The 26,862-nt window shown below is 37.4% G+C and overlaps 1 protein-coding gene across 2 annotated transcripts in view; it reads left to right on the plus strand.

Annotated features, from left to right (window-relative positions):
• Nucleotides 1–22,312, plus strand: part of LOC121489170 (probable maltase-glucoamylase 2) — a 90,350-nt gene extending 68,038 nt beyond the window's left edge. For both annotated transcript variants that reach the window (XM_041751801.1, XM_041751802.1), the window contains exons 45-48: nucleotides 1,917–2,005; nucleotides 13,068–13,117; nucleotides 16,775–16,942; nucleotides 18,198–22,312. In XM_041751801.1, coding sequence (XP_041607735.1) covers nucleotides 1,917–2,005; nucleotides 13,068–13,117; nucleotides 16,775–16,942; nucleotides 18,198–20,672 — 2,782 coding nt within the window. In that variant the 3' untranslated portion in view covers nucleotides 20,673–22,312. The remainder of the gene's footprint in view (nucleotides 1–1,916; nucleotides 2,006–13,067; nucleotides 13,118–16,774; nucleotides 16,943–18,197) is intronic.
• The last annotated feature ends 4,550 nt before the right edge of the window (nucleotides 22,313–26,862 follow it).

Consider the following 26,862-nt stretch of genomic DNA (forward strand, 5'->3'; position numbering starts at 1 on the left):
AAGTCAGTCTTGGGGAGATCTTTTATCTGTAGCTCTGTGTCCAAAGCCTAGGACGAAATTATTTTTTAATTTCTTTCCTTTCCTTTCCTTTCCTTTCCTTTCCTTTCCTTTCCTTTCCTTTCCTTTCCTTTCCTTTCCTTTCCTTTCCTTCCCTTCCCTTCCCTTTTCTTTTCTCTTTTCTTTTCTTTTCTTTTCTTTTCTTTTCTTTTCTTTTCTTTTCTTTTCTTTTCTCTTTTCTTTTCTTTTCTGTGTGTGTGTGAGAGAGAGAGAGAGACAGTGCACATGGGGGTGGGAAGGGGGAGACGGACAAGGGAGTTGAAAAGAATCGTAAGCAGACTCCATGCTGAGCACCAAGTTGGAGGGCTCCATCTCATGATCCTGAGATCGTTACCTGAGCCAAAATCAAGAATCCAATGCTTAACCAACTGAGCTACTCAGTCACCCCTGGGCAAAAATTTTCTTGAGGACGGTAGCATTTACCTCTTTCCACATTATTAAAAAAAGCTGGGAATATTAATGAATTCTTTGATTTGTGATGGCTGTCCAAGGATGATTTAGTGCTTATTTCGAAGTCTGCTTTGGTCAGCTCAGTATAGTTTATTTTTATTTATATATTTTATTTATGTTCATATATCTGTGTACATTTACTAAATTAAAGGGAATATGTTATGTCAAGAGAGACACACATAAAAAAACTATAACCATTTAAAAGGAGAGATGTTAACTTAGCCTTGTGGTATAAAGCATGATTTCATATGAAAGAGGGCTTTGAGCTGAGTCTTGAATAATAAATAGGATTTGAATATATGAAGACAAGGAAAGAAATATTCTGGGAGTATTAAAGAGCTAAAGGTGAAAAATGAGTCTGGTTTGGGGAGTAGTAGACGGCTCAGTTTAACTGGAGTGCAGATAGGGAGAGGGATGAAATACAAAATAAATGCAATTCAAGCGTGGTAGGATCAGGTCATGGAAGGTTGTAAATGCCAAGACAGAAATTGCATTTTATTCTGTAGCAATCTGGAAGCTACTGAAGAGTTGTTTGGTGGTTTTCTTCCTAAGGAATTCATATCTTATATGTGTATTTGTTTAGGTATCTATTTTTTTTAAATCACAAGAAAACCATGTCTAAAAAATTTGTGTAATTATTAAAAATTAAATCTTTTAAAAATTAAGTTTTTTGAGATGTATTCAAATCAAAGGACATCAATTATACATATTTGGTGTTTATTTATCATAATTATTTATAAGCTTCTACTATAAAGAAACCACTTCAGGGACGCCTGGGTGGCTCAGCAGTTAAGCATCTGCCTTTGGCTCAGGGCATGATCCTGGAGTCCCGGGATCGAGTCCCACATCAGGCTCCCTGCAGGGAGCCTGCTTCTCCCTCTGCCTATGTCTGTGCCTCTCTCTCTGTGTCTCTCATGAATGAATAAATACAATCTTTAAAAAAAACAATAAGAATAAAGAAACCACCTCAAAATTTCAAACAAATATTTTCTTTCATTGCATAAAATAATTTAAATAGGACTCTTTAATAAAAATTGGTTTGCACATATATCCTTTGAGATGGAATCCATTGCTATTTGCAAAATATATTTTCACAGACAAATATCTAAGTACATCTCAGTTTAATGGTATTCATGCTTCGATGTGTTATATAGTAGACATTCATGTGTATAGTTTTTAAAATAAAATTGTTTTAAACCATGTAGGAAACTTTAATATGTGCAATAAGCTCTTTTGTAAAGAAGATGCCTTTTAACTTACCTATTTTTAGAACTCTATGTGCATTTTTATGTGCATTTTAATGCATTAATTTTTTTGTTGTTTTGGGTGAGTAATACCTTCAACAGAAACCATCCTTCATTATTACAACCTCTAATCGAGATAAAAATAACTCCTTCTTTTTTTCATAGCCGACAAAAATTTATGGGATTGATTGTTGCACTGGATGACAATGGGGAAGCTGAAGGCCAACTATTCTGGGATGATGGACAAAGTATTGGTGAGTAGCATTCTAGGATCTCCATAGAACTTGCAGAAAAACCATAGCTCAGGATGTAATTGGCATGACCTAAAAATCTCTTTCTAAACCTGTTTCTGCTACTGTTATAAAGTGATGATATTGAAAGAATTTTTGCAATTTTTGCCTGCACTTGATTTTACATTGCAATTACTATAGAAGAGTATATGGTTCCAGCTTTGTACGTTCAGCAACATGATGTTATGGATTCAGCCAGGGGTGACCTATGTCTGTGTAATTAACTGCCTTGCTCTGGTAAAAGTGTGGGTGCAGCTATTGGGTTGACCATTCATTCATTCTCAGTGGTTGACAGACCTGGCTCTGTTATTTGGGCCAGCCATCTATAACCAGGTACCCTGTTCCTCCTAAGTAGGCCCACACAGGAGACAGATTAGAGCTCAGAAAATTTCTTAGTCTCAGAAGTATAGAATTAAGCATTGTCAACAAGATGCTTGTATCAATGAAATATTACTTTGTATGCTTTCTTTCCCCAATCTAGGGGCATGATAGTGCTACCTTAGATAATTGGGGTTTGTCACTTTAGTCAGAACATCCTCTTCCTTAAATATTTCTATAGAAATACTGACATGTCCCGACCAACCGATGCCCATTTTCCAGTACTTATTACTGTGGATGAGAACATTCTAATCTTATAACATGTCACAGTTTCTGAAATTATAACCTGTTTTTTACTGGTAATATCTTCCTTTTCATTTTCTTCATTATGAGGGTAATATGCTGTCATTAAAGAAAATATCTGAAAGATAGAAAACTAGAAAAAAAGTAATAATATTTTTGCTGTATTCTTTTGCTTTTATGTTGCTTAAGAAAATGCTTAATTTTTATATCTATGAAAACATACTGCATATTTAATTTCTGAATCCTGTTTTTTTGCACTTAACAATGATAGAAATATGTCGACATGTTATCATATACTCCTTATAAACACAATTATGGTTACTACATCCCACTGAGAGGATATGCCATAATTTATCTAACTTTCTGTAATTACTATCTAGGACACAGGATATTTTCAGTTTTCACAGTTATAAACACCATCAAATATTAACCATTGTTTGTGTTTCAGATGATTTCTATGGGGTACATTCTTAGAAGTGAAATTATTGCTTTTTTAATCAACTTGTTAGAGTTATACAATTTATTTTATTTACACAAATAATTATTTACACAAATAAAATGTATCCATCCTTAATATATAGTTCAATAAGGTTTGACAAATATATACAGTTGTATCACCACCATCATAATCAAAATCAAGAATATTTTCATAACCCAAAATTCCCCTTTTACATATTTCCATTGACCTGCCCTCCACTCCCAGGCCTTTGCGACCACTGGTCTGTTCTCTGTCACTATAGTTGAGGTTTGTCTTTTCTAGGTTTGATGTGAATAGAATCATACAGTGTGTATCCTTTTGTGTTTAGCTTCTTTCACTTAGCAAAACAATTTTTATAGCAAAATGTTTTGCCATACAGTGGCATATAAAAGTATCTTATTACCATTCTATTGTATGGATATGCCATAATTTGTTTATCCAACTTACTTATTGATCAATATTTTAGTTGTTTTATGTTTTTTACCGTTATGTGTAAACCTGCCATGATTATCTGAGTATAAGTCATTTCAAGATCATACATTTTCACTTCCCTTGGGTAAAAACCTAGAAGTGAAATTGCCAGGCTGGGTCAGATGATAAGTGTATGTTTAACTTTTGAAGAAACTGCCCAATTATTTTCTAAAATGACTATACTGTTTTTCCTTCCCAACAGCAATAATTCAGAGTTCCCATTTCCCACATCTTCACTAACACTCGGAGTTGGTAGTTTTTAAAGCTTTAACTATTTTAGTAGCACATAGTGCATCTCCTTATGGATTTAATTCTCATTTCCTTGATGTTGAGCACGTTTATTGGTTATTTGTATGTCTTCTTATTGAGGTATTGGTTTGAGTCCTTTGCCTATTTTTTATTATGTTGTCTTTTCATTATTGACCTGTAGGAGTTATGTATACCAGTATTTTATCAGATATGATTTGCATCTCCGTGTCTGTAACTTTCCCGTACAATTCTTTTATAAGTATCTTGCAAGAAACGAACTTTAATTTTGATTAAAATTTATTTTAATAATATACTTTAATAATAATATATTTATTATTATTAAATATATATTTATATAACCCAGGAACAGCCAGGTGGAAAAAATGTGTAGGGCATAGGGGAAGGTATGTGGGAAGGGACTCAGAGCTTCTGTGCCCTCTCCAGGGGCATTACTTCTCCTGAACCTCTGCATGCTCGCCAATCTGGAAACTCTGAGCCACGTCCTTTTGGGTTTTTAAGGCGGCTTCATTACATTGGCATCATTAGCTACATTATTGGCCATTGGCGATTGATTCAATCTCCAGCTCCAATCCCCTTTCAAAGGTCCTCATTAACATAACAAAAGACACTCATCACTTAGGAAATTCCAAGCGTTTTAAGAACTCTGTGCCAGAAATGGGGTGAAGACCAAAGACATATTGAAATCACAACAATCACATGGCTTAACCCAAGGTTACAAAATTTTTTCTCCTTTATTTTTGGAAACTTTACAGTTTTAGCTTTTACATTTAGGACTATCACCTATTTTTTTTTGTATATTTTTTATTGGAGTTCGATTTGCCAACATATAGTATAACACCCAGTGCTTAACCCGTCAAATGCCCCCCTCAGTGCCCGTCACCCACTCACCCCATCCCCCATCCCTCCTCCCCTTCCACTACCCCTTGTTCATTTCCCAGAGTTAGGAGTCTCTCATGTTCTGTCACTATCACCTATTTTGTATTAAATTCTCTATGTACATTATGGTCAAGGTTCATTTGTTCCCCCATATGTTTATCCAACTGATCCAGCACCTTTTTTGAAAACAGAATCTTTTCCCCTGTTATGTTACCTTAACACTTCTGTTAGCTATGAATAGATCTTGTATGGCTGAGAGTCTATTTTTGGATTATTTGTTCTTTTTTTAAGAAAGATTTTTATTTATTTATTCATGAGAGAGGCAGAGACAAAGGCAGAGGGAGAAATAGGCTCCCTCCAGGGAGCCTGATGTGGGACTGGATCCCAGGACCCTGGGATCATGCCCTGAGCCAAAGGCAGATGCTCAACCACTGAGCAACCGAGGCATCCCATGGATTATTTGTTCTGTTGCATGGATCTCTGTGTCCATACTTATGCAATATCACACTGTGTTAATGAAGGTAGATTCAAAATTGTTTTAACAAATAATAATTAACAAAAAACTTGCTAGAATTTTGAGTGCAATTGCATTGATTCTGCAAATCAATTTGGGGACATCTGTCTATCATCTTTAATTGCTTAGGTCTTCTTTATTTCAGAGCATTTTGTAATTTTCAGTGCATTCAGTATACACATATTTTGTTAAATGCATCCTAATAAATAATATTACAGATGGGACTTTAAATTTTCCTTCTCAGTGTATGGATAATGCTTTATAACCCCATACTCATTTAATATGGTATCTAAAAGAGCTATTTTTCAAGTGATTTGGTTGCTTATTTAGAGGAGGAACCTGGCTAACAGGTGGGACATGAAAGAATTATATTACTTTTTTCAAAGTTCAACTTACTTAGTCCTTGATTGTTTCTGTAAAGTTCAGTCTGATAAGTAAGCTCCATGGATAGGCATGTGGCATGTGGCATCCCATAGCTCTGGATTCAGATATCATTTCAGCCATTTACTGGTTATATGTCTTTTGGAAGGATGCTTAACATCTCTTTGCCAGCATTTTCTCATCCTTAACATCTACAAAAACCTACTTACCACATAGAGCCTTTCATGTAGACAAAATTAATTCGTATAGAGAAAGAATTCCTGGCACGTGGATGTTGAGTAGAATATATCATTAATATGGTAAGGTAAATAAAATTCCAGTATAAACCTTTAAGATAAGATATATTAGTCAAGATATATTACATTCAAAGAAGTGTGGTTAATATGACAATAGAAAGTCCAAAAATCAGAGAAGGGAGGTTAACTGGCCACCCAAATTAGATTTTAAGAGAGTCACAGACTTAAACCTTGTAAGAGAATAATAAGCTACAATGCCAATTTTTAAATTTTAGAACTATACTTATTAATGAGCTAGAATGTTCCCATTTATTGGGAAGTACATATTTTTCCTTAAAGTTATGTGAAGGCTAAAATTTTAATCAAGGATTTGTTTGGTGAGCAAGAAATTGTAGCAAAAGGAGTTAGTGGCTGTGCTGAGGGATTCAACACTGCATCACATCAGTGACATCTTGCCAAGGTGACTGTGGACAATGCATTGTTGGATCATGCCAGCTATACAATTAGGGTGATTAGGCAGGAAACAATTTCATTTTCATGATATGGAATACGAGCAATAAAGTCAGGTTAAAGAATGATGAGAGATATGGAGATTAATTTGCACACTTGGAATCAGAGATGCCTAATGGAGTCTCCTGGTGGGGCTCACACTTTGTAAATATGGGTGTGATGACAGAAAGTCTGATGACAAGTGGAGTGAGAAGCCTGAGAGTATTATAGCAAGTAGAAATCACACTGGATTAATGTTTGAGATTAATCGGGTAGGTTTTTAAAATATATATATATTTTTTTATAAAAAAGAAATGCCCTTTATTTTTGTTAGTTCTTCGGCCTGACTTTAACTTTTTTGGTAACAGGTTTATTGAGATATTATTCACACATCACATAATTTACTGTTTTTAAGTGTGCGATTCAGTATTTTATTTTATTTTATTATTTTATTTATTATTTTATTTTATTTTTTCAATTCAGTGGTTTTAGTATGTTCACCAATTTGTGCAATCATTACAAAGACAATTCTGGAACATTTTCTTTACCACCAAAATAAGCCCTCCACCTTTTTTTTTAAAAAATATTTTATTTACTTATTCATGAGAGACACACAGAGAGAGGCAGGGACACAGGCAGAGGGAGAATCAGGTTCCATGCAGGGAGCCCAATGTGAGACTTGATCCCAGGACTCCAGGATCACGCCCTGAGCCAAAGGAAGATGCTAAACCACTGAGCAGCCCAGGTGTCCCTAAGTCCTCTATCTTTTAGATATCATCCCTCAATCCTCCCTTGCCCTGCCCTCATTCTCTCCAGCCCCCAGGAAATGTAGCCCTAGGCATTTACTACTCTGTGACTATACATCTATATATGCTAAGCATTTCATATGAATGGAATCATATGGAATCACATAAATGGAGTAAATGTGGCCTTTTATTACTGGCTTCTTTCACTTAGCATAACTTTTTTTTTTTGTTTGTTTGTTTAAACAACAGAATTTTATTTTCTTACACTTCTGGAGGCTGGAAGTCAGAGATCAAGTTGTGGCAGGTGTGGGTCTCCTCAGCCCCCTCTCCTTGGCTTGTGGGTGGCCACCTTTTCCCCGTGTGCTCACATGGTCTTTCTTCTGGGTGCCTGCATTCTAATCTCCTCTTCTTCTAAGGACATTAGTCAGATTACACTAGGGTTCACTCTAATGACCTCATTTTAACATAACTACCTTTTTAAGGTTCTTTCTCCAAATACAGTCACATTCTGAGATACAGAGGATGAGAGCTTCAAATATGAGTTTTGAGGGAACACAATTTAATGTTAGCCCAAAAGAGGAATGAGGAGGGGAACTGGTTATAGATTTAAAAGCACCAGTGCAGTGTAAGATATGGTCTTTTCTAGATCCTAATTCAAGTAAATCAACAATAAAAAGATATTTTTGAGTGAATCAAGAAATCCAAATTCAGACTGGGTATTACAAGATATCAAGAAATAGATTTTAGTTTTGTCAAGTGCATTAATGGAGGTTTTATTTATTTTTATTTTTATAAATTAATTTTTTATTGGTGTTCAATTTACCAACATACAGAATAACACCCAGTGCTCATCCTGTCAAGTGTCCCCCTCAGTGCTCGTCACCCATTCACCCCAACCGCCCGCCCTCCTCCCCTTCCACCACCCCTAGTTCATTTCCCAGAGTTAGGAGTCTTTATGTTCTGTCTCCCTTTCTGATATTTCCCACACAGTTCTTCTCCCTTCCCTTATATTCCCTTTCACTATTATTTATATTCCCCAAATGAATGAGAACATACACTGTTTGTCCTTCTCCGATTGACTTACTTCACTCAGCATAATACCCTCCAGTTCCATCCACGTCGAAGCAAATGGTGGGTATTTGTCGTTTCTAATGGCTGAAAATATTCCATTCTGTACATAGACCACATCTTCTTTATCCATCATCTTTCGATGGACACCGAGGCCCCTTCCACAGTTTGGCTATTGTGGACATTGCTGCTAGAAACATCGGGGTGCAGGTGTCTCGGTCTTACTGCATCTGTATCTTTGGGGTAAATCCCCAACAGTGCAATTGCTGGGTCGTAGGGCAGGTCTATTTTTAACTCTTTGAGGAACCTCCACACAGTTTTCCAGAGTGGCTGCACCAGTTCACATTCCCACCAACAGTGCAGGAGGGTTCCCTTTTCTCCGCATCCTCTCCAACATTTGTTGTTTTCTGCCTTGTTAATTTTCCTCATTCTCACTGGTGTGAGGTGGGATCTCATTGTGTTTTTGATTTGTATTTCCCTGATGGCAAGTGACTGCAGAGCATTTTCTCATGTGCATGTTGGCCATGTCTATGTCTTCCTCTGTGAGATTTCTGTTCATGTCTTTTGCCCATTTCATGATTGGGTTGTTTGTTTCTTTGGTGTTGAGTTTAATAAGTTCTTTATAGATCTTGGATACTAGCCCTTTATCTGATATGTCATTTGCAAATCTCTTCTCCCATTCTGTAGGTTGTCTTTTAGTTTTGTTGACTGTATCCTTTGCTGTGCAAAAGCTTCTTATCTTGATGAAGTCCCAATAGTTCATTTTTGCTTTTGTTTCTTTTGCCTTCGTGGATGTATCTTGCAAGAAGTTACTGTGGCCAAGTTCAAAAAGGGTGTTGCCTGTGTTCTCCTCTAGGATTTTGATGGACTCTTGTCTCACATTTAGATCTTTCATCCATTTTGAGTTTATCTTTGTGTCTGGTGTAAGAGAATGGTCTAGTTTCATTCTTCTGCATGTGGATGTCCAATTTTCCCAACACCATTTATTGAAGAGACCGTCTTTCTTCCAATAGATAGTCTTTCCTCCTTTATCGAATATTAGTTGACCATAAAGTTCAGGGTCCACTTCTGGGTTCTCTATTCTGTTCCATTGATCTATGTGTCTGTTTTTGTGCCAGTACCAGACTGTCTTGATGACCACAGCTTTGTAGTACAACCTGAAAGCTGGCATTGTGGTGCCCCCAGCTATGGTTTTCTTTTTTAAAATTCCCCTGGCTATTCGGGGTCTTTTCTGATTCCACACAAATCTTAAAATAATTTGTTCTAACTCTCTGAAGAAAGTCCATGGTATTTTGTTAGGGATTGCATTAAACGTGTAAATTGCCCTGGGTAACATTGACATTTTCACAATATTAATTCTGCCAATCCATGAGCATGGAATATTTTTCCTTCTCTTTGTGTCTTCCTCAATTTCTTTCAGAAGTGTTCTATAGTTTTTAGGGTATAGATCCTTTACCTCTTTGGTTAGGTTTATTCCTAGGTGTCATATGCTCTGGGTGCAATTGTAAATGGGATTGACTCCTTAATTTCTCTTTCTTTAGTCTCATTGTTAGTGTATAGAAATGCCATTGATTTCTGGGCATTGATTTGGTATCCTGCCACGCTACCAAATTGCTGTATGAGTTCTAGCAATCTTGGGGTGGAGGCTTTTGGGTTTTCTATGTAGAGTATCATGTCATCGGCGAAGAGGGAGAGTTTGACTTCTTCTTTGCCAACTTGAATGCCTTTAGTGTCTTTTTGTTGTCTGATTGCTGAGGCGAGGACTTCCAGAACTCTGTTGAACAGCAGTGGTGAGAGTGGACATCCCTGTCTTGTTCCTGATCTTAGGGGAAAGGCTCCCAGTGCTTCCCCATTGAGAATGATATTTGCTGTGGGCTTTTCGTAGATGGCTTTTAAGATGTCAAGGAAAGTTCCCTCTATCCCTAGACTCTGAAGAGTTTTGATCAGGAATGGATTAGCATTACATTTTTAAGGTCCCATCATGTTGTAGCATGTATCTATACTTCATTTCTTTTATGTGACTGAATAGTATGGCATTGTATGAACATACCACCTTTTGTTTATCCATTTATCAGCTGTGACATTTGGGTTGTTTCCACTTTTTGGCTATTAGGAAAAATGCTGCTATGAACATCTATGTACAAGTTTTTGTAATCACATACTTCCTTACTTCTCTGGGGTGCATACCTAAGAGTGAAATTTCCACTTTATATAGTAACTCTGTTTCCTTTTTGGGAACTCCCAGCTTCTTTTACAAAGAGGCTGTACTATTTTACATTCCTTCAGTAGTGCATGTGGGATCCAGTTGCTCCACATCCTTATCAACATTTTTATTGTCTTTTTGATTATAGTCATTCTAGTGGGTGTCAAGTAATATGTCATTGTGGCTTCACCTGATTTGCATTTCTGTGATAACTAATCCCATTTTTTTGGATAACTAATCCCATTGAACATCTTTTCATGTACTTACTGACCATTCATACGTCTTTGGAGAAATGTCCGTTCACATTCTGTGCCAATTTTTACATCAGATTGTCTTTTTTCACTGGGTGTTATTCTGTATGTTGGTAAATTGAACACCAATAAAAAATCAATTTATTAAAAAAAAGATTTTCTTTTTTATTATTGAATTGTGTTTTCAGATGTTCTAGATACGAGTCCCTTATCAGACATGTGATTGATAGTACTCACATTTTGGGCTCGATAATTTTTTTTACTTGTGCTGGCTGGCTGTTAATTACCAGATGTTTAGCAATATCCCTCAAATGCCAAAAGCACTCTCTCTAATCCTAAGATGTAACAGTAAAATGTGTTTCTAGCTATTGCCAGGTGTCCCATAAGCAAAATCACTACTGGTTGAAAATCACTGATTTAAGGGAATCTAGAGTCCTTTTATACAGCTTGAGCTAATTAAGACTAGATGATTCATGCCATAGTGGGTTAATAACACCACAGTTAGTGTAGTCTTAAAAATCAGCTCCCATGAACAATGTATTTCAAAAATGTAGGGGGAAAACAATTTTCTGTAAAGTTCTAGTTTACTTCAACAAATGTACTCTCAAGGTTAAAAAATCAATAGTCCCTGATTTTTAGCTTCTATAGAGAGGCTCTCTGCTCCTTTTCACCAGACTTAGAAATTCAAAATTTGAAACACCAATATACAGTGTAAGTATAATTTTAACTTAAATTTTCTGTTAATAGGTTTCTAACTATTTGTGAATTTTTTCCTTACATAAGGAGATTTAATAGCTAGTTCAAGGATAATCCTAGATTACCCAATTTAACAAAATTCCATTCTTTAAAAATTCTTCATTAAAATTGCTAAAAAAGTCTCTATTTGCTTAGGTTACATTTTCTAGCCAAGACTAAATTTCAAAATATGAGTTTCATACTGTTTCTGCAAGTGTGGAGGTGATTTATAGAAAGCAAAGAAGAGGATTGGTTCATGGAGGGAATATGTTGGAATATTGGTAAGAGATGGAATGTTGATAAGGGCAAGAACATAGCATGAAATGAAACTGACTTTTAAGAAATAGGAGTTATAGGCGCACCTGAGTGTCTCAGTTGGTTAAGCATCCAACTCTTGATCTCAGCTCAGGTCTTGATCTCAGGGTCATGGGTTCAAGCCCCATATTGGGTCCATGCTGAGTGTGGAGAAGGAAGGAGGGAAAGAAGGAAAGAAGGAGGAAGGGAGGAAGAAGGAAAGAAGGAAGGAAGGAAGGGAGGGAGGAAGGAAGGAAGGAAGGAAGGAAGGAAGGAAGGAAAAAGGAAAGAAAGATGGAAAGAAATAGGAGTTATAGAAGCCACATGAGAAGAATGAATAAAGTAGATATCTATGAAGGATTATTTCAAGGAGGAGATGTTTGGGGAAAGAGGTCTGAAAAACCTGAATATTGTGAAGAGATAGTTAGGTTTAATGTACTCTGTCACCTGGTGACTTTGAAAAGATTGAGTTCAGTGTTTAAAAAAACACAGGAACTGAAACACAGGAGATGTAGGATTGAATTTCGAGTTGAGTATACAGACATAACAAGCAGAGGATACTTTTTTTAGACAGTATGGCACACACACAAAAAAAGAAATTTGGTGGTTGCTTGATATAGAGAGTCAGGTAGAGGGTTTGTCGGAATGGAGTGTTCTGGAGCATGATTGGAGCCTGGAGGAATGGAGAGGGTCTCAGGAAGAATTGATGGAGTAAGTTGTGTATAGGCAGGAGGGCTTGGGAACTATGGCACTGTGGTGGGGTGATCTAAGAGTAGGGAGAGAAGAATAATGAAAATGAAGATGATGATGACTTTGCTAATGATAGTGAAGGATACATTTTGAGCACTTATTCTGCTCCTGAAGCACGCCATGAGCTAGGTGCTACTATTTTCATTTTACAGATGATAAAATGTTAAGCTACTTGCCAGAGATTGCACAGCCACTAAGGGTAGGAGCAGGGAGTTGAATCCATGTCAATCTGACTTGAGAGCCTGACTTCCTAACCACTCTCCCCTGCTTTGAGCCTTTATCATCACAGCTGTGTCAACTCTCATGGCTATGCGCTTGCTACATCGGCAAAGGAAAAACCAGTCAGTAGCCTCCACATTTCCTCATCTGGAGTATCTATTCTTAGTTCAACTAAGATTTTCTGGTTTTACAACATCTTGATTGTGGCCTGAAACTGTCTTCCATATGCACACCCCCACACTACCCTGGAGTGAAAGAGTACTATCCTTAGTGACTACTATCCTTGACTTGACTACTATCCTTAGTGTTCCTCAGAGAGATCATGATTATCCTAATCAGTAACTGTGACCCCTTTACTGTATACAAGATTATCTGCTACCATTGAAGCAATGAGTAGTTGCTCATTCTTTTTTCTTGTTTGCAGATACCTATGAAAATGGAAACTATTTCTTGGCAAACTTTACAGCAACTCAGGTAAGACAAATAGTCTTAATTTATTCAATAAAATATATTGAATTTTATAAATCCATTCCCAGTTAGCTACAGGTTAAACATTATCACTTAACTGTATCAAAATAAAATCCCACATCTTAGTAGGAGGAACTTCCTACCTTTACATTTATAAATTGGGTCTTTTGACGTTAATATAAGGGAGGAACAGTCCTTATTTTGACAATTATCTGGTATCTATCAGTCTTATAAAAAGAAAATTTATAATTCATATAGTGCCAGTGAAAAAATGAGTCTTTAAATGTATGACATGTTTTCTGGGGATGAGACAGCATTTTCTGGCTGACAATATTTTGTAGGATAAATGCTAGATCACTTATCTATTGCACAATAATGGTGTATAATAAACAACCTCAAAACTTCAACAGCTTGTAACAATAAATTCTTATTTAGTCCATGAGTTTATAGTGTTCAGATGATCTTGTCTGCACTTGGCTGATCTTGGCTAGCTTGCAATCACTTGACTGTTTGGCTGCTTGGATGATCTTTACTGTACTCACTCACATACCTGGCAGCTGGCTCCTTGATGATCTAAGAAAAAGAAATATTCACTTGGTATTGTGGAGAATTAACAAGACTTTGAGATTGATTGCAAGCAGAATCAGGGGAAAATGAAGAAAAGAGGAAATAACTTGAAGTAAATGGATGTGCTGAAGCTAGCTCTTATTGATTCAGGAGACTCTACCATTAAATTGCCTGGAATTTTGCAAGCCAGTCCTTATATTAAAATGATCTAAGATGGCCTTATGGGCAGGTATGGGCAGGACCTTTTTTATGAGGTAGAGGGCAAAATCAGAAGTGGAAATGCTTGAGCACTTTTTAAAATCTCCAATTGGCAGTAAGTTGACTAACATCCTATTAGGAAGGGAAAGGCAGATGGCCAAGCCCAAAGGCAAAGGTGGGATAGAAAACCCCATCCAGAAAGGGAGGGCATTGCCAAAATTACAAGGAAAAGGGTATGAATAGCAGGAGTGAATAATTGGAGAAAATTATACAACCCAACTACAAGTCATGTTAAATGACCCCACAGATAACTGATATTCATTCTCAGACTAGGAGGATCACTCTGTCAAATCTAGAATTTGCTTCTCTATAATTTTTACCTATTGATTTGCATTTAAGGAATATATAACACAAATCTATTGGGTTTCTTTTCTGCATAAGAGTGCTTCAGTTATTTGAGGTATTTGAGGATGTCTGTCATATATACTTTCTGTCTTATTTTGGAATTATACATCTGCAGGCTAACTTTTCACTTCTTCTGCTTTGTGCTTATGTGAGTTTCCAGACCTGATTATTCTGTTTGGACCACAGTTAGTCTAGATTCCTCTTAAAACCTGATACCCAGGATTGAAAGAATATCTTAGAGCTGCATTAACCAGTATGATAGCTACTAGCCACATGTGACTTTTTTCTTGGGAGAGAGAGAGAGGGGAGCATGTTCACGGGCACCTGCATGGGTATACACAAGAAGAGTTGGGCAGGAAGAAAAGGAGAGAGAGAATCTTAAGCAGACTCAGTACCCTCTGTGGAGGGTGATGTGGGGCTCTATCTCATGACTCTGAGATCATGACCTGAGCAGAAACTAAGAGTTGGACATTTAATCAACTGAGCCACCCAGGTGCCCCACGTGACTTTTGAGCACTGGAAATGTGACTAGCCTAATTGGAAAGATTGTAAAATACCTCATTAGTATTTTTATATTGAATACATGTAAAAATAATGTTTTGGATATATTGTGTTAAATAAAATGTATTTTCAAATCAATTTCTCCTGTTTCCTTTTATTTTTTTAAAAAATGTGGCTATGAGAACATTTAAAATTACATATATGGTTTGCCTTATATTTCTGTAGGATGGCATGAACTTAATACTGCAAAACAGGCAACCTCAAAACATCAGTGATATGAAACAATAAATAGTTCATTGCCCAACTATTACCTCTTTTTAGCTATACTCTATTTTCTTACTGTTATTGCCACACATTGTGTTAATTTTTTAAACACATGTATTAGATGTTATAAATCTCATGGTCAGCTAAAACTTTCAAATTGTCTTCATATACATGATTGTCAGGTCATGCTCTCTCCATCTTGCAGTTGCCTTTTTTGAAACTAAATGCAAGACTTTGTATACTAATTAAATGCATAAATTCTGTTCCTAACTTAAGAAAAGTTGAAGACTACATATTTTTCCTCTCAAGATGTTGTTTTTTAAATGAAACTATTGATTTAGAAGTCCTGGATTTTAGTTATATTTGTACTGTTAACCAATTGCTGAACCAAGGGAAGACACCTCCCCTGTGTAATCTGTTTCTTTATTATAAAGCATTACATTTCCCTTAGTCTCAAACTCTAAAACTCCATTCATCTATTCATCTGTTATTCTCCAAAGATGTGATAAATGAATTCTTGTTTCCACATGATATTTGATGGCATTTTTCTCCCTAAAGATCAGAGGCTTGACATGAAAGAAAGCTTCTAACTTTCTCTGGGGGAAATTATCAATGGTGTGAGGGATAGGATGGGGACTTGGAGGCTTGGAGCTGATTTGTAGCATTTGCTAATTCCTGTGATGTAAATCTTCACCATTTTACCAATTTCAGACAATCAACTGGCTTGGAAGATTCCAGGCAATTTAACAGTAGGCTCTCCCAAATCAGTAAGCACTGGCCTCAGACACCCAATTATTTCAAGTTATGTCCCTTGGTCTTCATTTTCCCTTGAGATTCTGTTTATGCAGTCAGTCTCAAAGCTAATTAATTCTCCAATTGAAGAGATTTCTTTTTCTTTCTACTGTTGCCATGAGAGTCAAGGAGTTTGTCTCCTTGATGCATTGCATGCAGTAGTCCTGGTATTCCTCATCCTCTCTTACATCTTAACCAGTCTTACTTCATTTGCTCAGCACCAGCTCCTGGAGCTCTTGCACTCAACAAGCGTTTCTTTTTCTTCAACATGTCCCTGCCCCCATCCCCTTCCTCATTCATTTCACCTTTCTAAATCCATCTACCCTTCCAGGCTTCCTGAATTCCCATGTCTTTCCTAAGTCCTTCCTTGATCGTACTATTCCGTAGAGATTTCTCCTTTCTCTTACAACCCATAACAAATATTCACTATGATTTTCAGTTGGTCGCAAAGTACTACTTACCTCACGTTACTTTAACCCTTGTGTTGGTACTTAAATAGTTGATGATTTAGTCAAATCCCTATATTTGTTGCAAACTGTTCTTAGTCTAGGGACTGTTTGCTGTGATTCTTTGTTCACGCTGTATTAACAGTGCTATGCACATAGGTACATCATGATTCCAACCGTATCTGTATCATTTAGCTACTCACTTTTCACCCCGAGCCTCAATTTCCTCATCCATAGAGAGATAATGATGTTTGCTTTTCAAAATCCTTGCAAGAATTAGTAATAATATAGGTAAATTAACTTTCATTATGTTGGTGTTACCAAGTTTATCGTAGCAGGTACTCAGGAAGTGTATCTTCATAAAGTATTTAAGAATAAAAACAGCAAACTAACACCACAAGAGTAATATGAGGTTTCTTAATATTTTAATGTGAAGTAGAGTCTCTCAACAGATGGATAATGTATTTTTCTCTTTACATGTTTTTTATAGAATCTATTGAGAATCCAGACCATACACAATAAGTATTTGAGTGACTCAAACCCGCTGAAAGTTGGATATATTAAAATCTGGGGGGTAACCTCTACTAATGTGACACAAGTTACTTTCACCTATGACAACCAGCAATTCATGGAAATGAATTTCAAGAGTGACTATCAGGTATGTCTCAAAGGAATGTTATGAATTAATTTTATCATCATTCTTTTATTTGCTTATATTTGAAAGATTTTATGGATATGTGCAATAGTATTTTCCTGAAAAGTTGCAAGTGTTAAAGCCTATTGTAAAATGTGTAGCATCGATGGCCCTCCCAAAGCGGTCCAGGGATCAGGATCAATGGTCTGGTGAAATCCTTTCCATGTGCTTCCCAGAAGTGGTGCCATGTGTCAAGTAAAGTTAGTCTCTCAGGCTAGTGTCACAAAACTTAATTGGTTTCTGCAGCAGAGGCTAAAATGAAAGTGTAATCCTCTAAAATTATTGGAGATTTTTCTCCCTCCTTCCTGGAATTATTCGTGTTCCTGGTCAAATTGATAGGTCTTATAGGTTGGTGAAAATTGGCAGTCTACTGTGGGAATCATCAAAATGAATATTCTCACTTGTGATGTGAGATGAAATTATTTGGTTAACAAAACAGAACGACAAAGATAGCAGACCCTAGTAGACCCTATAGCAGAGTCTGTTTTCAGAGCCGCCTACATGGAAGACAAATTACCAGTAGAATTACCAAGAAGTAAACACAGAAGGAAAAGTATCCCACTTTAGAAGACTAGACTGGTCCTAAGTATGCTCCAACGAACTGTAGTGGTCATTTAGCCAAGTGAAAATGGGTTAAGTATAGTTCCTACCCTCCACCCAGTGAAAGAGTTACCTCCCTGCTGATAATTGGATTTTGGAAAATGACCCTCTGAACACTCAGATGGCTTCACTCTCTCTAGTCCTTTCTAGTTCTCTACTTTAACACGTTTTTCCTAGATGGTTGAGCTCAAGACAACCCACTGCAAGTAATTACTTCCAGTAATTACTGATGCAGACCTTCTTTGTAGGAAACTGTAGCATATGGGGATGGTGAAAACATGAAACTGGACTGCCCTTAGAAAGGTTAAAATCTAGAGGCAAGGCAAAGAGATTTTTATAAGCATTGGTTTTAAAGCTGAAAATATTAGCAAACAGTGTGGTGTGCCCTGATGAAGTGGAGAGACACAGATTCCCAACACAGGGATCACACACACAACACATCCCCCCATTTATCTGTCTGGTATCAGTGACCTGAAAAGGAATCTTTATATCTTTTTATTGCACTCTGGAAAAAAAAAATGAATACATTGCTTCTTGTTAAATTCTAATTTGAAAAATGACTTAAAAGAGTTATGTAAGAAGTTCTCAAATACCAATTTTATCTCTTCTTTTCTGGCAGACGCTGATTATTCAATTGACTGACAAGATTATCAGCCTAGAAAAGCTAACTGAGGTTACCTGGATATACGGTGGCCCAGTAGCTTCTACTACACCTATGACAAGTACTTTCCCAACAAGTTCTCTACATCCTTCTACAGTTACTACTAAGAATACGACTTTTGAGTCTACTACCACTAGTACTGCTAATACTAGTACTGCTTTTCCCATCACCACCACTGTTTTCCCAATAAGTACTACTGAGTTTACTACTAGTCCTACTGTTCCTAATACTACCACATCTTTCCCAATCAGTACTGCTGAAGTTACAACCAGTCCTACTGTTCCTAATACCACTACTACTACCACTAGTACTGCTAATACTAGTACTGCTTTTCCCATCACCACCACTGTTTTCCCAATAAGTACTACTGAGTTTACTACTAGTCCTACTGTTCCTAATACCACCACATCTTTCCCAATCAGTACTGCTGAAGTTACAACCAGTCCTACTGTTCCTAATACCACTACTACTACCACTAGTACTGCTAATACTAGTACTGCTTTTCCCATCACCACCACTGTTTTCCCAATAAGTACTACTGAGTTTACTACTAGTCCTACTGTTCCTAATACCACCACATCTTTCCCAATCAGTACTGCTGAAGTTACAACCAGTCCTACTGTTCCTAATACCACTACTACTACCACTAGTACTGCTAATACTAGTACTGCTTTTCCCATCACCACCACTGTTTTCCCAATAAGTACTACTGAGTTTACTACTAGTCCTACTGTTCCTAATACTACCACATCTTTCCCAATCAGTACTGCTGAAGTTACAACCAGTCCTACTGTTCCTAATACCACTACTACTACCACTAGTACTGCTAATACTAGTACTGCTTTTCCCATCACCACCACTGTTTTCCCAATAAGTACTACTGAGTTTACTACTAGTCCTACTGTTCCTAATACTACCACATCTTTCCCAATCAGTACTGCTGAAGTTACAACCAGTCCTACTGTTCCTAATACCACTACTACTACCACTAGTACTGCTAATACTAGTACTGCTTTTCCCATCACCACCACTGTTTTCCCAATAAGTACTACTGAGTTTACTACTAGTCCTACTGTTCCTAATACCACCACATCTTTCCCAATCAGTACTGCTGAAGTTACAACCAGTCCTACTGTTCCTAATACCACCACATCTTTCCCAATCAGTACTGCTGAAGTTACAACCAGTCCTACTGTTCCTAATACCACTACTACTACCACTAGTACTGCTAATACTAGTACTGCTTTTCCTATCACAACCACTGTTTTCCCAATAAGTACTACTGAGTTTACAACTAGTCCTACTGTTCCTAATACCACTACATCTTTCCCAATCAGTACTACTGAAGTTACAAGCAGTCCCGCTGTTCCTAATACCACTATGCCTTCCCCTACAGGCACTACTGAGAGTAAAAGTACTCTTCCTGTAACAGACACTCCTTTCCCAACTAGTGCTTCTTCACTGACAACTAGTCCTACTCTTCCTGATACCAGTACACCTTCTCCTGCAAGTACCGCTATTGCTAGCACTAGTACTATCCTTCCTATCACAAGCACTCCCTTTCCAGCAAACACTACTGAAGTTACAACTAGTACTGCTGTTACTAATACCACTATGCTTTCGCCTATAAATACTACTGCTAACACTAATACTACTGCTAACACTAATACTACTCTTCCTATCATAACCACTCCTTTCCCAACAACTAATACTAATGCTAGCACCAATACTACTGTTCTAATGACCACTGCTCTTTCTCCAACAAGTATTGATATAACTAGTACCAAAAGTACTGTTCCAATTACAACTATTCCTTCTACAAATAGTGATGCTGATAGTACCAGCAATAGTTTAACTATTATGACTACTTTTTCTGCACGTACTTATACTATGGATACTACCATTTCTATGGTAACCACTTCTCCTAGAAGTACTGATGTTGCTGGCACTGGCAACCATACTTCTATTACCAGTTCTCCTTCCCCTACAATTTCTGGTGGTAATAGTACTAGTAATACTATTCCCACAGTGTCCACTCCTTCTACAGATATTTACACTACTAGCACTAATACCACAGCTATCCCCACCACCAGTTCTCTAAATGGTACAGGGCATGCAGTAAATATTACTGATACAGATAAGTCTAGCAGTGTTCCAGGTAACACTACCTACGTTTCTATTTCAAACACCACAATAACCTTAGATAGAAGAGCATTAATGACTGATCTTCTAGATGCAGTAGCTCACCATCAGGTAACAACAAACTCTACAGTTAGTTATTTACCTATTACTGCAACTAATGCTACCACAGATATTACAAATATCACCACATCTGCTTTAAATACTACCATTCTTGGTAGAACAACAATGAATGCTCCTGCTACTGTATCTACTTATATTGCAAATGTCACAAATGCTACTCTAGTTCCGTGATTAATACTCAAAGCAGGAAAATTACTACAGACATCTCTTTAAAACAACAGATATAAAAAATCAATTAGCAGATACATGATCTTATGCTACATAAATCTTCACAGATATTAACACTAGCTTTTATAGATATGGCTACTCCAAGCACTATCGGTGTGGCAGATAGGTCTAAAGATGTATCCATGACTACATTTCTAAATGTAATTAAAGAAGATGTGAATACTTATTTTGCAGCCAGAATATATACTCTTATTTTAAAAATGATAACCCCTATAGCCCTATCAATTAAACTAGATATTTTATGTATCCTTGCTAGAGATTTCACAGATGTGTTTGGTATCTCAGACAATACCATATGAGGCTCCATAAATACTATTGCTTTAGATATAGTTATTGAAGTAACCTAACTTATTCTTGGGTTACAGGACATGATATTGTCCCTGGAATACTGATGATATGTGGCACTCACATGGCCCCTGTAGCAACAATTATTAATATTATAGTAAATTATTTAACTAGTAATGTTAAAATCATGCTTTATTTTTCTATGACTTTTCCACATGCCATGTCTACCAGTATAGCAATTCACTATCACATATCCTGAAAGTATTATTGCTTCTAAAGCAATCCTAGCTGTAACTATAGATATGGAAAGTGCTACTATTGTAGATTTTGTACATACTTGGATGCCAGGAACTAAAACAATTAAATTAAAAATATTAGATGTTACCTTTATTATCATAGGAAATAAAAATGTGATTATAGATGTTAAAAACCTAACTTCCTAAACTTCGCAACCACTACTTCCATAGATATTACTGATACTCTTAATATAAATTTGATAAGTTCTTTTATTTACAGACATTAAAAGCACTTCCAGGAAATTACAGTTAATTTTACTTAAGAGATAATCTTAGGCCCTTGCTGTTACCCTGAAAGCCTGGATTCATTTACAAATCTCTAACTCTTCTCTAGACCAGATATCACCCAGATGGCGATGAATATCTAAAGATATGGCTTAGAAGAGATAGTCTCTACCCTGGGATCAGAGTTCTTATTTACTTTTAATTGACTTATAATCTTGTTTACTTTTTTCTTATCTGCCAGTTTTTCCATTATTACTTCACTGTGAACTCTCCTGTGTTAGGACTTTGAGCATGTTCTTGGTCTTTCATATCCAAATTTACTATTTATCCTTGGTCTGTTACTTTCATAGATCATCCAGACCCCATAAGTAGACTCATGGTCATAACCAAATATAGCCAGCTGAATGGTATTGAAGGCTTAACCCTAGAACAGTATTCTCTAAATGTAGTTTGGAGACTCGTGGAAGGCCACGGAACTCTTTCTGGGGTTCACAAGGTCAAATATATTTTCATAATACTATGTTCTTGTATTCCTTTTTTTTCTCATTCTCTATTTGTAGACAGTGGCATTTTCCAGAGACTTTATGCTGTATGGTGTCACAATAGATGAATATAAAAACAGATACAAGGATCTAGCTGTTTCTAAGATAGACATTCACCAGATTTACAAAATATAAAATATCATTCTTTTCACTATTTTATGCTTTGAAAATATAGTTGTTTTTCATAAAAATGTATTATTTATGTAAACATGTAGTTGATATATTGTTATTTTTAATGAATAAAGAAATAAATATTTTACAAAGTAGTTTACAAATGCCTCAAGTTTAATTTGGAATGCAGTACATATTAGCAGATATAAGCCACCTAAACAAATCCAAAGCAGAATCTTCACTAAATTTAAAAGTAAAGTTTTTTTTTTAAGATTTTATTTTCTTATTTGAGAGAGAGAATGCATCTGTGGAGGGAGGAGCAGAGGGAGAGAGACAAGCAGATACCAAACTGAACGTGGAGCCCAATGGGGGACTCAGTCCCACAACCCTGAGATCATGACTTGAGCAGAAATGAAGAGTCAGATGCTTAACCAACTGAGCCACCTAGATGCACCTGTAAAGAAAGCAATTTTGAGACCAAGTAGTTTGAGGATCACTTCTATAGTCAAATACATTATGAACTTCTCCAGCGCTCAGGAACTCCAGCATCTGTGGTTTAAGGTTCTAACTACACAAGAATGTCTACCCCCTACTATGAACACATCTGCATGGCCTGACCTAACACCACACCTGTACTGTTGTGTGGCTGGCCTGACAGGGTTCCACATGAGGGACAAAGATTTATCAGTTAGTTTCATTTGCCTTTTCGAATCTTCCCACAAACTGCACTCTTCTGAATAAAGTTGATAGACCTTATACTAGGGCCTATATGCCTCTTAACTTGACCTTCCAACTCAAACAAAACAAAACTCGTAATTCCAAACTGTATCAATTACCTTAGTCATAGACTCCCTCACTTGTCTTAACCGAGGGAGCTCCAGTGCCCTTATTTTGTTGGTACCACAAACCCTGATATAATACAAAGTGTTCCGTGTCCTAGGGCACATGGAGTCCTGCAGCCAGGCCACCTCACCAAGACAGATTAGTTGGCTAAAGGCTTTGTTTAAAGCACTTGGGATTTGGAAAACTAGGGATTAATTTGTTCAAACAACCACAGTTCTGTAGTTACTGAAATTCATTCCCTTTGTGTATATAAATCAATCATAATTGAAAATTTGGCATCTTGAAAAGGTAAGTACTCCTAAAAACAAAAAGAGCAATAGAAACAACCATAACAAAAACCAAACAAAGTAGATAAAAGGAAACCTGGACTTCAAAGTACATACAATACTAGCACCTAATGCGTAGACACCAAACTTCCAGTAAAGCCAGTAGTGTTCTTTATGGAAAACACAAAACAACAACAATGACAACAGTAACAACAAAGAATTTGGTCCAGAAGCATGCATTACATATTGCATTGGATTATTTGATTGGATTGTTTGCTACTTAGTTGCCTTTATATTCTTCAGTCCCTCTTTTTCCCTCATGATTTTGCGTTTTAAGTATTATAAACCAGGTATTTGTAGAATATTCCTCATTTGGGGTTTGTCTAATATTTCCTTTTTTTGTCTAATATTTCCTAATGGTTGCATTGATGTTGTATATTTTGGGCAGAAATACCATGAAGTGATGCTCTGTCGCTCTTGTGCACCACAGCAGCACATATGTGACATCTATTTGTCCACTTTTGGTGACACTACCTTGATTGAGATGCTGTCTTCCAGGTTTCTCCACAGGAAAATTACTCTTTTTTCTCATAGTTAGTAACAAATACATCATGAGGAATACTTTGAGGCTAGGTAGCTCTATGATTCCCCTCCTGTCTGTTTTGTCATGCATTGATGAGTCTTGCCTGAATCAATTATTACTATGAATTTTTCAAATGGTTTTATAACTTCACATTCCTCCTTCACTCATTATTCGGCATTATAGTGGTTGTTTGTTCTTTACCATTTATTTTTTTAGTAATTCTTGGTAAATAGCCACTTCCCTGAGTACCCTAAATATGCCCCTTCTCTGAGGTCCCCACATAGCCTCACAATCCAACAACTAAAATTCTAACTCCTAGCAATCCAGGGGGCTTACAGGCTCTTCTTTTCTGGGGCCACTCTAACTGGTGAGTGCCTATGTAATACCTTCAATGTGTGAAGCCAGAACGGGATTCCTGCCTGTGCAGGAAATGGATTAGTCAGGAGCAATTGAACTTCTAGCTCCGAGATACTTGGTCTTGGGTACATATGGGAAGCACTTGGAGAGTTTCATAATTCACTAATGCCTGGACTCTATGCCCACCACCCAGGTAATTGCAATATGGAATCAAGGTTGGGAGCCACCATGTTACTGGAATAGTGAGGCAGGGAGCTTTCCTGCTCAGTTTCTGCTGACTTGATGGTAGTAGGAATTTAAACATTGATGGGGATTCTAGGTAACAGGGGAAAGAAACTAAGTTCTCAGTTTCCCGAAAGAGAGAGAGACAGAGATGGGGGAAAAGAAGGAAAAAGGAGGGAGGGGAAGAAGGAGTGAAGAGGAAGAGAGAGAGGGAGATAGGAATATGACAAAATATAGACAATGGATAAAGGTCAATAAAGGATATATAAGAATTCTTGCAACTTTTCTATAAATTAGAAATTGTACCAAAATATTAAACAAGAGGGACATCTGGGTGGCTCAGTTGGTTAAGCATCTGACTCTTGATTTCAGCTCAGGTCTTAATCTTGGGATTGTGAGATGGAACCCCACATCAGTCTCTGCACTCAGCAGGGAGTCCGCTGGTGACTGTTTCCCACTGCCCTCCCCTCACTCCCATGCTTTCTCTTAAATGAATAAAAATTAAATAAATAAATAAATAAATAAATAAATAAATAAATAAATAAATAACATCTTTAAGAAAATATTCAACAAGAAAGACCAGAGTTAGTGGAAACATGAACCCATGGTTCCTCTTGTTTTCACACAACCACAGACAAAAAATAATGAGGGAATAAATCCTTTATTTACCCTCCTATTTACATGGGGTTTCTAGTAGAGGAGGTGAGATGAAGAAGGAACTATATTCTCAGTCACTTAGAGTCGACCTCTCAGGGCTAAGGGGTGGCAGCCCCAAGGACAGAATGTTCAGGAAGTTGAGGTCCATCTCTTCCCACCTCAACGTTGAGCCCCTTCCTCCTGCAGTGTGTCATTAGGCCACTAAGAAACTGCAGTCACAGCTTGTGAGTTGCAAAAAGCCTGAAGGTATCTCATCAAGTCTCCTACCCTAAGTACGATTTTTTTTAAGTTTTATTTATTTATTCATGAGAGACACACAGAGAGGCAGAGTCTAGGCAGAGAGAGAAGTGGGCTCCATGCAGGGAGCCCAATACAGGACTCGATCCTGGGACTCCTGGATCATGCCCAGGGCCAAAGGCAGAAGCCCAACTGCCGAGCTACCCAGGCTGCCCCTAAGTATGAATGTTTTAAAACATTTCCCCAGAAGTACTGGTCTGAGCTCTCTGTCTGGTATATGTATGATGTAAATGCATCCCTTTTACCTATAGAAATATCATTCTGTATAGGTTGATAGAGAGTTCCTCTCTCTAGGTAGTTGGGGAGGAAATGCTCAGTGGCACTGGGAAACCCTCAGAGGTGGATCATGTGGGAAGGGAAAAAATGACCATTGAGGGGTTTGTAGAAACTTGACCATAGCCCCACAAGGGGTGCTTGTCCCAGTTTTTATTCGTTTCAGTGGTTCCTGTTCTAACCTAATGTCAAGCACACAGATGGTGCTCAGCAAATATGTGCATGATCACTACATGCTGAAGTCAGGAGATGGAAAGAAAAGTAAAATGAAAGAAGGAAGGCTAAATAAGAACAAGAAATTCAAGGGAACACAAAGGAAATCAGAGGTGCTTAGGTCCCACACTGGGCTGTGAGCTGGGCAAAGGGAGACTTGGGAAATTCTGGCACAGAACCTGGGGGCGGCTGCCTCGGTAGCTTGAACCGAACCTGCCAGGGTAGACGGGACGGTAAGGCTGCTGTGTACACTGAGGGTTGGCTTCTGAAACCCAGCCAGAAAGGGTGTTTGGTTTTTGTTTTAACCTGGGAGGTTGAAGTTGAAAGAATTTGCTTGGGGGCCTTGGAGTAATACAGAATATTGGAATAGAAATGTCAGACTTGACAAGGCAAAGACAAAAGTGGTCTGTGCTCGTTGTTTTATGCTTCTATCTGCATCTCATCTTTATCTGCGTGTTTCCTCATGCTGTAGAGTAATTTGCGTACTTCACACAGCTGCCAAACGGCATCAAGCATGTTTGAGGATCCAAAGGAAACCCTCCATTTTCCTTGAATGGTGGGACCACAGAGATACTCAACTGCGAGCACACACAGTCCTCTGGCTTCAGGTGAAACTAGATCTTTCCATAATCATAAACTTTGAAAAACCTCTTTGATTTAAGGATAGCAAGTCCCTCTGCTCACACATTACAAGGCCCAGAAGTGGCCCCAAGCATTAAAAATATCCAAGACTAGGACTGCAGGAGCTGAATGTGAACACTGAAGATGTTGCATAATCTTTGAACGGAGCCTCCAGAATTCTCCAGAAGTTTCAGCACATGTAATGGGCTCAGTATCTGGCACATACCTCACCAAGCCCAGAGCTTATTCTGCTAGGAAGCAGGGCTATGATGTTCAATCAAGGCCTGTCCCCTCAAGCAGTGGTTAACAATTTACAGAGGCCAGATCCCTGGTTTCAAGGGG

This window comes from Vulpes lagopus, chromosome 4 (genome assembly GCF_018345385.1).
Source record: "Vulpes lagopus strain Blue_001 chromosome 4, ASM1834538v1, whole genome shotgun sequence".
NCBI classification, from domain to species: domain Eukaryota; kingdom Metazoa; phylum Chordata; class Mammalia; order Carnivora; family Canidae; genus Vulpes; species Vulpes lagopus.